The 13,708-nt window shown below is 35.3% G+C and overlaps 1 protein-coding gene across 2 annotated transcripts; it reads left to right on the top strand.

Moving 5' to 3' along the window:
* The first annotated feature begins 5,080 nt into the window (after nucleotides 1-5,080).
* On the top strand, nucleotides 5,081-13,568 carry LOC110030578 (transcription factor GTE9-like). 2 transcript variants are annotated; one of them, XM_020733349.1, is made up of 11 exons: nucleotides 5,082-5,840; nucleotides 5,935-7,125; nucleotides 7,199-7,247; nucleotides 7,335-7,496; nucleotides 11,606-11,676; nucleotides 11,814-11,856; nucleotides 12,060-12,140; nucleotides 12,241-12,356; nucleotides 12,433-12,499; nucleotides 12,591-12,721; nucleotides 12,810-13,568. In XM_020733349.1, the coding sequence occupies exons 2-11, from the start codon at nucleotides 5,980-5,982 to the stop codon at nucleotides 13,086-13,088; spliced, it is 2,145 nt and encodes a 714-aa protein (XP_020589008.1). In that variant the 5' UTR covers nucleotides 5,082-5,840; nucleotides 5,935-5,979; the 3' UTR covers nucleotides 13,089-13,568. The 2 variants fall into 2 exon arrangements, with proteins under 2 accessions (XP_020589007.1, XP_020589008.1); XM_020733348.1 differs by having other exon boundaries at nucleotides 5,081-7,125.
* Nucleotides 13,569-13,708: the final 140 nt, after the last annotated feature.

Below are 13,708 nucleotides of genomic sequence, written 5' to 3'. Positions count from 1 at the left end.
ATAGATACAGAATTTGAGGTAAAGTGCTCTTCCATTTAAACTATGAAAATTATGGGGTCAGTTTGACTTCATCTTTTTCAAAACTAATTTTTTTTTAACGTCCTTCCGAAGCGGGCAACGGGATTTCAATTCCGATGACCGACAGCTTCTTACGGGCAAACCCCACACCAAAAATAGTGCCGGCATGCTAGTTGCTACACCAAAATGCGCTTTGATTTGCAAGATTTCAGCTTCATTCTACTTAAGGGGTTTCACAGATACAACAATTGTAAATTCATTATGTACTACATAAAAGTGATCATCTCACTTCAAGTAAAAATTATAAAAATTAACTAGAAAGGCGTAGTGTTGTGCGGCTAGAAAAGTAATCTGAAGGGATAATTTTAGGATGATAAAACAATACTCACTTGAGATAATCAATTTATTCTAAAAATGGAGAATTTTCCGACACTTGGTTGGTCATAAAAGGTGATCTCTTGGAGATGTCGGATAATGGGTAGTCTATTGCTGGCAAGCGCAAATGACATCATAGTTAAAGCCCAAAATAACTAGCCTTTTGGCAACGTTTTGTGCAAGAGTCAGAGCAATGGGGGCAAAGGGCCAGCCAAGCCTTAGCCAAATCCATATCTTCTCACCATAATGATATAAAGGATGTGATGGAGCTATGGTCGAAGGTTGAAATGGTTCTATTTTTGGATAATTAATCGATATTTAAGTGTTACATTAGTAAACATAACATTTCGGCGTTAGATATGTGAATGCCTACATTTGAAGTACTATTAATGTAAATCCCCCATGTTATACAATGAGTTATATTTGCATTATTTATAAATATTTCTTTTTGAGTGTTCTAATATTGCCAAGCTTGATAAATTTAAAATTTTAGATGAAACTCAATCGGGCCGACTCCTATGAAGATTATAACACTAATATCATAATTAATCAAGAGGCATTTTGCAAAACACATGTGAAGAGAAATTATACAAGCAACTAATTGGTTGGTTTGAATACTATATTTTAAAATTAGGGCTTGAATTCTTTTTAATGCACTTAATATTTTAAAAAATAAGGATCATTTACAAACATAAACCTCTTCACTTATTTGGATATTTAATAGCACATAAATATCATCATTCTCATGTTCATCATTAACTTCTAGTTATAATAGGTAAGGTCAAACTTCCATTCTCCTTTACACTCCCGCATATCAATAATTTTTTCCTACCTTCATTTCATTGATGGTAATTCACATGCTGCCACTATGCCCTTCTCAAATAGTGGATGACCTCTTCTTCATTGTTAAGCGTTTTCACACACCATTATATGCATTTTTGGAGACACTATTATCACTTTCCCAACCTTTTTTTTCGGTATACACATCACTTAAAACATTGCTTTCTACAAAACTAGAACTCCACTGTTTTTTTTGGAACTACCGAACCAATGCATTTACCTGTGTCATGATCAAAACATTGAAAATTTGATAAAAAAAAATGTGTTGAGGTTTTATCGTGAGTTATGCGTTTCGGAATGTCTGCAATGGTATAATAATAATTTAATGTTTTAGTGTTGCACAAAAACTCAATAATACTCGAGTAATTAAAGAGAAGTAAGCAGGATGTGACACCTTAATTTTTATGTGAAAAATCCTATAAAAGAGAAAAAAAACAGAGGGTCTAGCTCAGTTGAAATAATCCACTATGAATATTGAGTACTTATTAATTACGGAAGATGAATGTGTAAAGTTGATCATTACAAATATACAACAATAGTTCATTAATAATAGTCATAATCTGGCTGCAATGAATGTAGTTCTCGGTGATAACAGGCTGCAAGGGTCGTAGTTGATTGGTATGGAGGTAGTTGTCCGTCATGAATGTTATGGACAATAGTTGTAGCGTCAGCTGTTGTATAGGTCATAGTTGAATGACATGATAGTGGTTGGCCATGTGGGTTGCTAATAGTTGCCTAAGGAGCGTCAATTGGCCACAAATGTTGTAGTAGGAAGCTGAAGGAGATGTGAGCCTCGTACGTCATAGTTGCTCATATGGTTTGTAGTGGTGAGTTGTGATAATGTCTATAAGCCACATAATCCGAAGTTGGGGGCTGCACGAGCTGTGAACCACATAGTTGTAGTTGGTCATTGATTTCATAACGGCTGTGATGACATCCATAGGTCGCATGGGCTAAAGTCAGGAGCTGCATGAGCTGCGAACAACATAGATCATAGTTGGTCGTATGTCGTAATGCAGAGTTGGATGACGTTCGTAGGTCATTGAGACTAGAGTTGGGAGTTGCACTAGCTATAAGTCATGTTTGTAGGACACAAAGGACAGAGTTAGGAGATGCACAAGCTGTAAGCCACATAAGTTGTAGTTGGTTACGTAGGCTGCAATAGTGAGCTGTGATGATGTCTATGAGTCTCAGAGGATAAAGTCGTCAGTTGCACAAGGTGTGATAACGTCTCTAGGCAGTTAAGGTCGGAGTTGGCAGTTGCACGAGCTGTAAGCCACGTTTCTAGACTGTCATGGTCGGATTTGAGAATTGCATGAGCTATGGACCACACAGGCCTTAGTAATTGGTTGGAAGAAGAAAGCTTTAGGAGTTCGAGAAAAGTCACCGCCTTCGAGGTGCATTGTTACATCATCTAGGTGATGCATTGTTACAACGTCATCAGGATGTGTCGTTGCTTTATCTTTGAGTTGACAATGTCTTTAGAGTGTGTCGTTGTATGGTTTACTAGATGTGTATTAGTCTGTTAGATGTTTCATTGTTCCCATATGTAAGTTGGGATTCCACAGTGCACATGATGACACCGTGAGAGACTTTGCTGCAAGGAGCAGGTGGGGCCTGATAGTGTCGACGGTAGAGGGCGACTAACAATGGTAAAAGGTGGTCGATAGGTGATGGTTGACGGTAGTAGGCAGCTGCAAAATTAAGGGAATTCGCCGCATATGTTGTGCAGAAGCGTTGCTAGACTTTAGCTCATCCTCTAGGCTTAAGTCTTCTTCTGACTCAAGGTCTAGGGCTTCTTTCAAGAGTGGGGGTAGAACTCTATTTATAATGCACATGTTGCAAAAAAAAAAAAAAAAAGGAATTTATATACTCTGATCAAATGGTCTAGGGAGGTTCCCTCGATTGGACGGTGTTATGTGACCAATTAAGTTTCTAAATGATGTCATAATTGAGTGATCTTTGGCTTGTTTATTATTTTTTGTTGAGACACTTGATTTGACTATAAGCATTCCAAATTTGAAATTCGCTTTGACTTTTCAATTATGCACTAAAAGATTTTATAAGTGGTTTAATGACTTGATCTATGTTTAATTTGTTTCAAATTTGACCAATTTTGCTATCATTAGGATGTCTCGTCGAGTTGATAAGTCTAACTGTAAGTTTTCTGAAATCAGAGTTTTGAATAATTTTTAATTGAAATTGAATGTTCCTTGCTAAAAAATTATCCTGAGGTTCATTTCGCACTCAAGATCTGTGCCAGCTGATGAAAATTTGTTGACATCGTATCAATTGTCCCTTGATTTTCATTCTTCATTGTCAAATACATTGAACATACATCTCAACTTGCATAAAAAATTTAATATCATGATAATCTTCAAATAAAATTTTATTTTTTGTAGGCTGCATTTTATAAGTTAGATATTTAAATATATAACAATTTAGTGTTATAAATCCGAGCATAAAAAACATCTACTTTATTTTTAAAAAAATATATAATAATGCTATTATTGATATAATATTAAAGATTTAAATATTATGAATGTAAATATATAAATTTTGGCACCCAACTTGTAAATGTGTTAGGATTAGGTGATATGTAAATAAGTTTCTCATCATTTTCCTCACATTTATATAATTCATGTCTTCGACCGTAAATGGTAAATACATAAGATTGCATTGAGTTTTGAATATATACGGATTTTAATTATGTTATTTAGGTGTTAATTGCGAAAAAAATATTACATCAAGACTCCGCGCGTGGAGTTACGTGCGGAGTCCAATGAAATCACGCCACAAAGTAATATTCCCCCGTTGTTATTCAGTTGTTATTGTATGTTATTCATGTGTTATTGTGTTTTGAGAATATTCATGGTGTTATAATAACACAATAACACTTGAATTCCACACAATAACACCTGAATAACACATGAGGAATATTCTCCTGTATTACCGGATCGGTTTTTTTTTCTCGCCTTCACGTGTGTGGCTTGATTTTATTGGACTTCGCACGTAACTCTACGTGCGGAGTTCTGATGTAATATTTTCTCGTTAATGGCATGAGTTAAAATTCTGCTCATATATGTGAATATCTATATTTATGAGTAATTAAAGCATATTTAAATTTTAACAACGAAAAAAATTAAGAAAAAAATAAAAGAGATTCATTCATCTATTATGTTAATTTTTTTAAAGGAAAATATATTTAAATGTTAACAACAAGACTAATTAAAGAAAAAATATGATTGATTCATTCTTCCATTATGTTATTTTCTTAATAAGAAAAAAATATATATTTTTTTAAATATAGATTTACTCAATTATAATTTTTTTTCCTTTTTTACATTTTTATTTCGAGCCTATAAATAGGCCTGAAATAGTAGAAAGAATTTGAGTCTCCCGATCTACTAGTAGGTGATCAATGGGATCACACAGAAAAAAAAAGCATTATAGTCTCCTGGCTTGTTAGCAGGCGATCAACGAGATAAGATATGAAATCGATGGTGCTTGCTAGCAGGTATTTAAATAATTGAGCTAGATTTTTAAAAATAAATAAAATAGTGTTATTTTTATAAATAAATTCTTAAATTTTTTTATTTTGAAGAGCAATTAAATGCATGTGATGAACATCCAATAAAAAAAAAACAAAGTAAATATGTATTTACCTTTCTAACCTAAATTTTAATATCATCACATATAAATTTATAACACTAAAATAATATAAATGTAAATATTAAAATTTATTTGGTATAGATGTAAATCCATATGAATTGTGTGTAAAAGTACCAAATTTTAATTATGTATCTACTTTTCTTCACCCTTTAGGTTAACCGGAACCGGACAGCAGTTATATACCACCTGCGCTAATTTCCCTACTCGCTCTCTCAGCGGAGCCGCCGCGCAGGAGAAGAACGAGGAAGAAGAGGGAGTAAGGAAAAAGAGAAGTTGAGTTCCTTTTGCGGTGCTTTTGTTGGCAGCTGAGCTCTTGGGATCCAGGGTTTGTTCAATCGGGTTCAACGGCCTATTTTTTGTGTATTTTCTTGCCTTGCACCTGTTTGGCGGGCTCAGCTTCCTCTCGGCTTCTATCTTTTAGGGTTTTTGATTCTGAGGTGGGCGAGGAGAACCAGATATCGGTTCTGGTTCCTCCTGGGCTTCCGATTACGCCTCTTGTGTTCAGTACCGACATAAGGGCGCCGTATTTGGAATACAAGTGCGAGAAGGTTTTTGCTTCTTCTTTGGACTGTGGCTTGGGATATATAGCACGTGTTTGTTTGTCTTTGTACGCGGTTTGCATTGCGTGATGTCGGGTGATAAGTGTATGGCAACTGAAACTGGACGGGAGGTTTTAGGGTTTTTTTTTTTTTCGGTTTAGCGTGCTTGGGATCAACCGAGTTTGTCATTTTGGATGATTCTTCCACTTTTTATTGAAGCTAAGAATCCGGCTGTTATTTGTGATTCAAAGCGTGTGCCAGAGGCTGCGCGCTACAGTATCCCTGGTGAATGATGAATGTATCAGTTTGGTGTGAGAAAGAACACAGTTCATTTCGATGGAATCTCTTAATTCGTGTTTTCAAATTTTAGGTTGACTCTTTTGTTTCAATATCGGAGTAAGTTTGTGTTGTGTATTGTTCTGGAAATTTGAAGATCTGTTTGATTGATCTTTTGCCACTGATGGTTACTGAAAATTGCTCCTGGTACCAGGGGAAAGCTTTGAATGATCTTTGCGGCGATCTTTCACTCACTTTGATGGGGAAAACGCACAAGTCCTCTAGAGAGTACACTTCTGGCTTTGTCCCAGGCGACAGACATGCAGTGGAGGCGGTTGGCGAGTCTGAAGGGTTTACTAGCCATGGGCATGCTAGATCGGAGGATTCTTGTGTTCGTAAGAGAAGATGTATAAGCTTGAATGACGACAAATCTGTTGGTTTCTTCGTGCCCATCCAAGTGATTTCATTTTCAGAGATGTCCAGATTTGAAAGGAAAAACCTAGAAGTGAGATTCAGGCGGGAGCTTGAACAGGTTCAAAAGTTTCAGAAGAAAATACTTTCAAGAACCACATTGAAACCAAATGGGGTTATTGTATCATCCTCTGGTGATCCCCTGATGAAATTGGATTGTGCAGGTCAAAATATAACCCAATTGAAGTGTGGGATTGGTGGTAGAGTTGAATCAATGAAACAGGTTCAATCACCGCCTTCAATCACTGTGTTGATGAAGCAATGTGAAACACTTCTCAAACGCCTGATGGCTCACCAATATGCATGGGTTTTCAATACCCCCGTAGATGCGGTGAAACTGAACATTCCAGATTATTTCACAGTAATAAAACAACCAATGGATCTTGGAACTGTCAAATCTAAGATAGTTTCGGGTGCTTACTCCAGCCCACAAGATTTTGCCTCTGATGTGAGGCTTACATTCTCCAATGCCATGACATATAATCCACCCACAAATGATGTGCATGCCATGGCTAATGTGATGAGAAACTTCTTTGAATCGAGATGGAAACCTATTGAGAAAAAGTTAGCTGCAGTAGATATGGCTATACAAAGAAAAACAAAAGCTGTCAAGTCAGCATCGGAATCTTTGAAGAGGAAAATTCCTTCTGTGGATCATGTTACTGTTGTTTTGGATAGCGAACCAAAGATGACGGATGAAGAAAAGCTGCATCTTAGCAGGCGCTTGTCATCTATTCCGGAATTGCCACAGCACATTGTTGATTTCTTGAAGAGTTACACTGATGATGCAGATCAGGACAGTAATGGTGAAATAGAAATTGATTTTGATTCGCTTAATATTGAGGCTTTACTTCAATTAAAGAAGCTCTTGGACGACTATGTGCAAGGGAACAGCTTGGATCAGCTGAAGAAAACCGAGACTTGTGAAATGGAGGTAGCATTTGCTCGCTATTGAATCATTTGTCACCTGTATTTTTGTTACTTCACTTTTCCTCTTTTATCTGCAGATTTTGATCGAGTCTGGACTCAGCAGTTCATCATTGCATCCTTGCAAAGGTTAGCACTGCCTCCTCTTGTTTGATTGATAGCGTTGTTATTCTGTAATGCTTCTGTATCTCTTATGTCATTTTGATTTGCTTGCAGGCAATGGTCCTGCTGATGTGGTTGAATATTTGGATATTTGTGGTAACGAGCCTCCGATTGCAAGTTTTCCTCTTGCTGATAGGGTGGATAAAAGATTGCCAAGAAGTAGCTGTGGCAGTGGTTCAAGCAGTTCAAGCAGCAAATCAGGATCCTCTTCTAGTGGTCTGCACGCACTTACATTATAATTTTGCCTTTTTATTCTTGTCATTGAACTTACAGCAACAAATTTCATGATTTATTTTACTTATTTATTTTGAGTTCATAGTGTGGGGGGCTCGATACATACATACATACATTCATACATACATACATACATACATATTATTTCTAATTATTGAAAGGTTGGATGCATACACTTTTCATTAAATTACCAAAAAATTATGTATATTATCAAGCCGAAGTCTTATAGAGAAGAAGAAATTGAAAGGTAAAGAGGGAGCAACATATTGACTACAAAAGAAGATCAATTTATATGTAAATAATAAGGATACTACAAGTAAGCAAAAAATGATAAATTTTATTTTATTAAATAATTAAAATTACAATCATAGCCTACCAAGGAATAGAATAACATTTAATGAAAAGGAAACTGAAGGAACAACTATAAAACTAAAAGCTACCCAAACCCATAGGAAATATAATAGCTGATTCATAAACTAAAAATATCATAAATAGATCTAATGCCGAAGAATTTGTTTCTTAGATGAGGGTCCACTGAATTATTTGGTAGAACCTGTTATAAAAATTATCAACAAATGTGTTTGACAAATTAAGTCAAGTAAATAACGATTATTTATTAAAGCAATAATCAAGAAAATGATTTGTTATCAGATATTAATGATAACATCTCACCTGGATTTGATCCGTCATATGCTTTGAAGTAATGTTCAGTATAATGATAAATTACAATTAATGACAATCAATTTTACATATTCTAATAAAATTATTTCCAATCCAATCAAGCTCACTAGTATATGACTCAATATTTATTCTACCATTTAATTCTATTTAAATTTATATGTATATATATAGTCGGTTTTGTAAGACATCGTGAAACTGAGAAGTTAGACACCAACACATGAAAACCTAATGATTTTTTGTAGAGTCATCACTCCCTAGGCTTGTCAGCTTGACTAACTATTATCTAAAAGGATTGTACTGGCCGGCACGCCACTGCATATAGACATACAAATTAACAAATTTTCATAGCTTTTTAAACAATATGACCAGTTTTATTGATATTCTAAGTATGATTATTGCATGGAAGAAATTTATGATAATCAACAAAAGTGATGTGAAGGAAAAATAAACTATGCAACTACATAACTTAATCTAACATGCAAGAATTTGTGCAACAATAAATTAAGACAACTATATCCATCTGACCAACAATAAAAAAGTCCTACAAAAGTTGTATAACAATATAAATAGAGCACAATGATATGACTGATAAACATACACAATAACTAGAAATCTTATACAAATAATAAGAATAAAACCACTAACAATGAATGATATGTTTAGAACTAAAAGTTTATAATAAAGAGCTAATGATGATGATGATGTGTGAGAATTAAGCTACTATCAACATTAGTAAGAATCCTATCCATCATGAGAGGATTGAGCATGTTGAGATTGTTGCACTTCTTAGTAGAAAAAGTTGAACAAAGGTTTATGAAGGTGATTTATTCTCCACGAAGGTATCAGATTTCTGATATCCTTACTACAACTCTTATTTCAAATACACATTGATATTCTTATTTCCAAGTTAGGAATGATCAACATATATTCGTAGCTTGATGAGGAGTTTGGAAATCTTATATGCATTTTCAAAAGTTTTCAAATTGGATCACACCACTTAAATAAACTAAGAATCATTTCTGGAAGTCTTTAAGATTAGGGGGGTAAACGAGCCGAGCTTGAGCGAGCGCAGGCTTGGCTCGTGTTCGGCTCGTTCAAAACTGCTCGTGTTCGAAATCGGCTCGTGTTCGAAATTAGCTCGTGGACAATGTGTTCGTGTTCGGTTCGATTCAAATATTCGTGTTCGTGTTCAGCCCAAAATTGATTTATTAAAATTAAATTGAAAAAAAATAGATGTTAATGGTTGGATTCGAAGCTGGACCAAATGTATGCAAAAGAAGACACATGACAAAATTACCCTATAAGGTGTTACGATTTAAACTTAGATATAAATATATGTAATATATTATTATATAAATAATATATGTCATATATTATTATATGAATAATTATATATATATTTTTTATTTCGAGGTAAAACGAGCCGAACATGAGCGAACAAAGAGCTATTCGTGTTTGGCTCGTTTATAATTCGAGCTTTAAAAACTTGTTTGTGTTCAGCTTGTTTACTTAACAAACGAGCCAAACACGAGCTACTTAACGAGTCAAACTCGAGCTACTTAAGGAGCCGAATACTAGCTGTTCGCGAACAACGAGCTTTTTTGACAGCCCTATTTAAGATGGCGGCCAACACTCCAATTTAAGAACCATTTTTGGAACTTGTGAAGGTGGTAGCCAGCTCTCCTGCTATTCTGGAAATACGTCTTGCTGCTACAAGTGACAACCCAATCTAGCTGCACCACTAATTCCATTTAGAGTGATCCCACTGCATGCTCAATCAAGTAGATCTTGATTTGTTTTATTCTGTTGATCACTTGTTTCAATATCAAGAGGAATGACCTATATTTGATTTTGTGAATTTGTGTATTCAAAAGAGCTTCTCTGTTGAATGATTTCCTGTTTTTTTTTTTTTAAATTGTACGGTTTTATTGCTTTCTATTCTAGGGCTACTAATTGGCCTTTGCATCTCTTATAAAAGCTGTACTTTTTTCTATCTCAATGAAAGTTAAAGTACTTTTCTTTTTTTATTCTTTTTTTTTTCTGGGTGAAAACCTTGACTTTGATTTAGTTTTCACTTGGATGAAACTGAGAAATCAAACCAATACTGATAGAATATGCATGCATGGCTGAAGGTTTCTAATGTTGTTTGGTGAATAGGCACCAATAAATGAAATGGAAGAATAGAGAACTAAATTTTTCTGTAGTCTAGAAGCGGGCGCGCCTAAGAGCAATAGCTAGGTTGTCTTTGCATTTACCGGGTGGTTAGAGATTTGAACTACCAAAATAGCATCCCATCGAATGCTGGTACCCCTTTGCTAGCTAACATTGATCACCCCTCCAAACCCATGGCCTACGCACCAAAACTTCTTACTACGTTTATTTTTTTTTTTAGATTCATTTATGTTTTGGGTATGCTGCTTTTTCTCCAAAATGTCCGTGAGCATACTATCTCCAATTGATTTATTTATTTATTTACATGGATGCCAGTGTTGTTCCCCTAAAGATGCTGTGCTTATTCCAAAAAATACATCATAAAGGATCTAAGTATTATTGTTCTTTGCTTTGGTTAAAGAACCCTCCTAGATCTTTGAAATTTTATTTTGTCCTGATCCTCATTTTTTCTATCCTGCAAAATTTTCTGACTGTTAGTTAGGTGGAGTCTTGGCAAAAAGAGATATACTTTGTATAATATATCCATGCATTTTGAAGTAGAGGAAGTAGAAGAACAAATAAAATAAAGGGTAAAATAGAAGAGCAATGAAGTTAAGAGGGAGCACTTGAGAGAACTTTTCCACTGATGAATATAGAAATTTGTGCGTACCACTGATGCTATGCACTCATTCGGAGAGGCATGTAATACAATACAGATGATTGAAGGACTATCCTGTAGAGCGGTTATTGAGAAAAAGTGTTAGATTATGCTTCATTTATTGAAGGGAATTACAGGTTGCTGAACAGCCTCTTCCTACTGCCTCTCCCACCTTATCCCTCATTTTCCTGCCTGACCTATATATGCAGACTAACAGATTCCATGTATGGATATATGGAGTGGTATTTTGTTTCTATGTAGGTTTCTTTGGGTTGTGTGAGCAGGAATAAACTGTAGTTGGAACTTCCACATCTTGATCATGGTTTCATTATTGTCAAGCATAATTGTCTTTTTTTATTTTGCCGTTAAATTTTAGGCATTTTGCTCATCTTGATTGACTCTTTTTAAGTTCCAGTAGATGTATCATCTTCTGCTTTTGGTAATTTGAGATTTTGAGGTTGTCATGGGTGCTATGGGCAATTGTTTAGTTCTGCCTTTTAATTTGAGATAGTGGTATAGTTTTTTGTTTTTTTTTTGGTTGATTATACTTCATAATTCTTGTCTATCGAGTCCCTGATTATACTTCTTAATCCTCATGCAGACTCAGATTCATGTAGCACTTTAAGAAGTGAATCAAATATGAGAGCTGATAGGACTACAAATCCGAAGAAGGTAATGTGGGGAAGCATTAGCATACTGTAGTTGTCTAGTTTTTCTTCATGATTTTCAGTGTGATGGCAGGAATAAAATATAGTTTACTCTGTTTTTCTTTCACCTTTTCATCAGTTGTTTTTTTTTTTTTAATTCAGGAAAATGACCTACTTCAGGGACCACCATTGAGACATGAAGAAGGTGAATTTATAGGAGCTGTGTTTTAATTCGGTCCTTTTAGCATGCTTCCATTGTTCCTTTCTATTAGCTTGCTCAATTTCTCATATTCATTTGAAACTTAAATTCAAGGTTATATTGTTTGTAGTTTTTATATTTTATTTGTTCTTCTGATTTATCAACATTATATACTGTGCCTAAATGGTAATATTACCGAAGTGTTTCAGGACCCCTAACTGGAGTGGACCAAGCTGAAGAGAATGCTCATCGTAAGGCTGTGCCAGTTGCATCAAATGTTAGTCAAGAGGGTAAGCATATCTAAATATCTGAGAAGAAAGTTGTGGAACCTCCAATGGCTCTAAAGATTTGACTTGGTCGGATAATGCTTTCTTACCTGTAAAACTTCAGGGGAGAATGCTCCATCTGAGAGGCAAGTCTCCCCAGACAAGCTCTATCGGGCAGCTTTATTGAGAAGTCGATTTGCAGATACAATCTTTAAAGCTCGCGAGAAAACCCTCGATAAGGTTGGTTTTAGTAACGCAGTTGGTGTTGGTAAATCCGTGTTTCATGGATATGATCATTATGCTTTTCTGTGAATAGGGTGAAAAAAGAGACCCTGAAAAACTGAAGCAGGAGAGGGAGGAACTCGAGAGGCAACAGAGGGAGGGTATGCAATTCTTTTTTTTTTTTTACATTCAAGCTGTTATTTCCATCTTTTTCTAGCTGCTTGATTGAAATTTAATGAAAAATCTATGCAGAGAGAGCTCGGCTGCAAGCAGAAGCGAAGGCTGCTGAGGATGCTCGTCTGAAAGCTGAGGCAGAAGCTGCTGCTGAAGCAAAACGAAGACTAGAGCTTGAGAGAGAAGCAGCACGACAAGCTTTGTTGCAGGTAAATTCTTGCATATATGCATATTGTTTGTCTCTCATCTCCTCCCAACATAAAGTTTGTGTTTAATCTTTTATGGGTGCTGTAACAGATGGAGAAAACAGTTGAAATCAATGAAAACAGCTTATTCTTTAAAGACCTAGAAATGCTTAGAACCGCTCCCATGGCACATATTCCTGGCTCCGCTATTGATATTAACCCAGATTCCTCTAATGGGGACATTGATTGTTTCAAGTTCGGTGGAAGCAATCCTTTAGAACAGCTGGGTTTATTCATTAAAGATGATTTTGATGATGTTGATGATGAAGGTGAACCTGATAGGCCAATTAGGGCTCCATTAAATGATTTTGAAGAAGGTGAAATTGACTAATTTAAAATCCCATGTTTTGGCCGCTTTACTGCTAAAGCTCTCCCCTTTGCGAGTTGCTGGTATATGGATGCAGCAAATCATAAAAGCAATATTTGTTGCTTTTTGTTTTAGATAGATTGGCATGATGGGCCCATTCATTTTTCGCGTTAAGATTTGTAAGAGATTCTGTAGTGCTTTCTCGGTGAACTGTACAAAGAAACTTCACACACATTTCTTGTCGTGTTGCGTTGCTCCACTGTTAGATCAGCCTGTTCTATAGGAAGTGTTTTGCTTTTGTCTTTGTCTCTGTCTTTGTCTTTGTTATTATTATTGTTTTTTTTCTCAGAAATGCAGTATCTGGTTGTATTTGATTCAATGTAAATTTTACGTTGATAAATGCATGTTGCCATGTGCCGACATTATGGATAATGTTATGGATTGCATGCCTTCTACGGTGTGTTGCAAGGATGGGAATGAGGTTTAAGAGTGCGTTTGGTACAATATTTGTTCCCAATAATATTTTCTTAAATTTTCTTTTACTTTTATTGTTTCTTCCTTTTTTTATTTTAGTGAAATTTTGGTTACTGAATTTTTTCCAGATATGATAGATATTAGAAAGTTATTGATTGTTTATTGGACGA

This window comes from Phalaenopsis equestris, unplaced genomic scaffold (genome assembly GCF_001263595.1).
Source record: "Phalaenopsis equestris unplaced genomic scaffold, ASM126359v1 Scaffold000741, whole genome shotgun sequence".
Taxonomy (NCBI): Eukaryota; Viridiplantae; Streptophyta; class Magnoliopsida; order Asparagales; family Orchidaceae; genus Phalaenopsis; species Phalaenopsis equestris.
The sequence above is the reverse complement of the archived record's forward strand: the minus strand, read 5'-3'. Positions and strand labels throughout refer to the sequence as shown.

Coding starts and splice junctions, on each gene's coding strand:
- LOC110030578 (XM_020733348.1), top strand. CDS start 5,905: ATGGTTACTGAAAATTGCTCCTGGTACCAGGGGAAAGCTTTGAATGAT. Junction 7,126..7,198: donor CCGAGACTTGTGAAATGGAG/GTAGCATTTGCT, acceptor TTTTATCTGCAG/ATTTTGATCGAGTCTGGACT. Junction 11,677..11,813: donor GGACTACAAATCCGAAGAAG/GTAATGTGGGGA, acceptor TTTTTAATTCAG/GAAAATGACCTACTTCAGGG.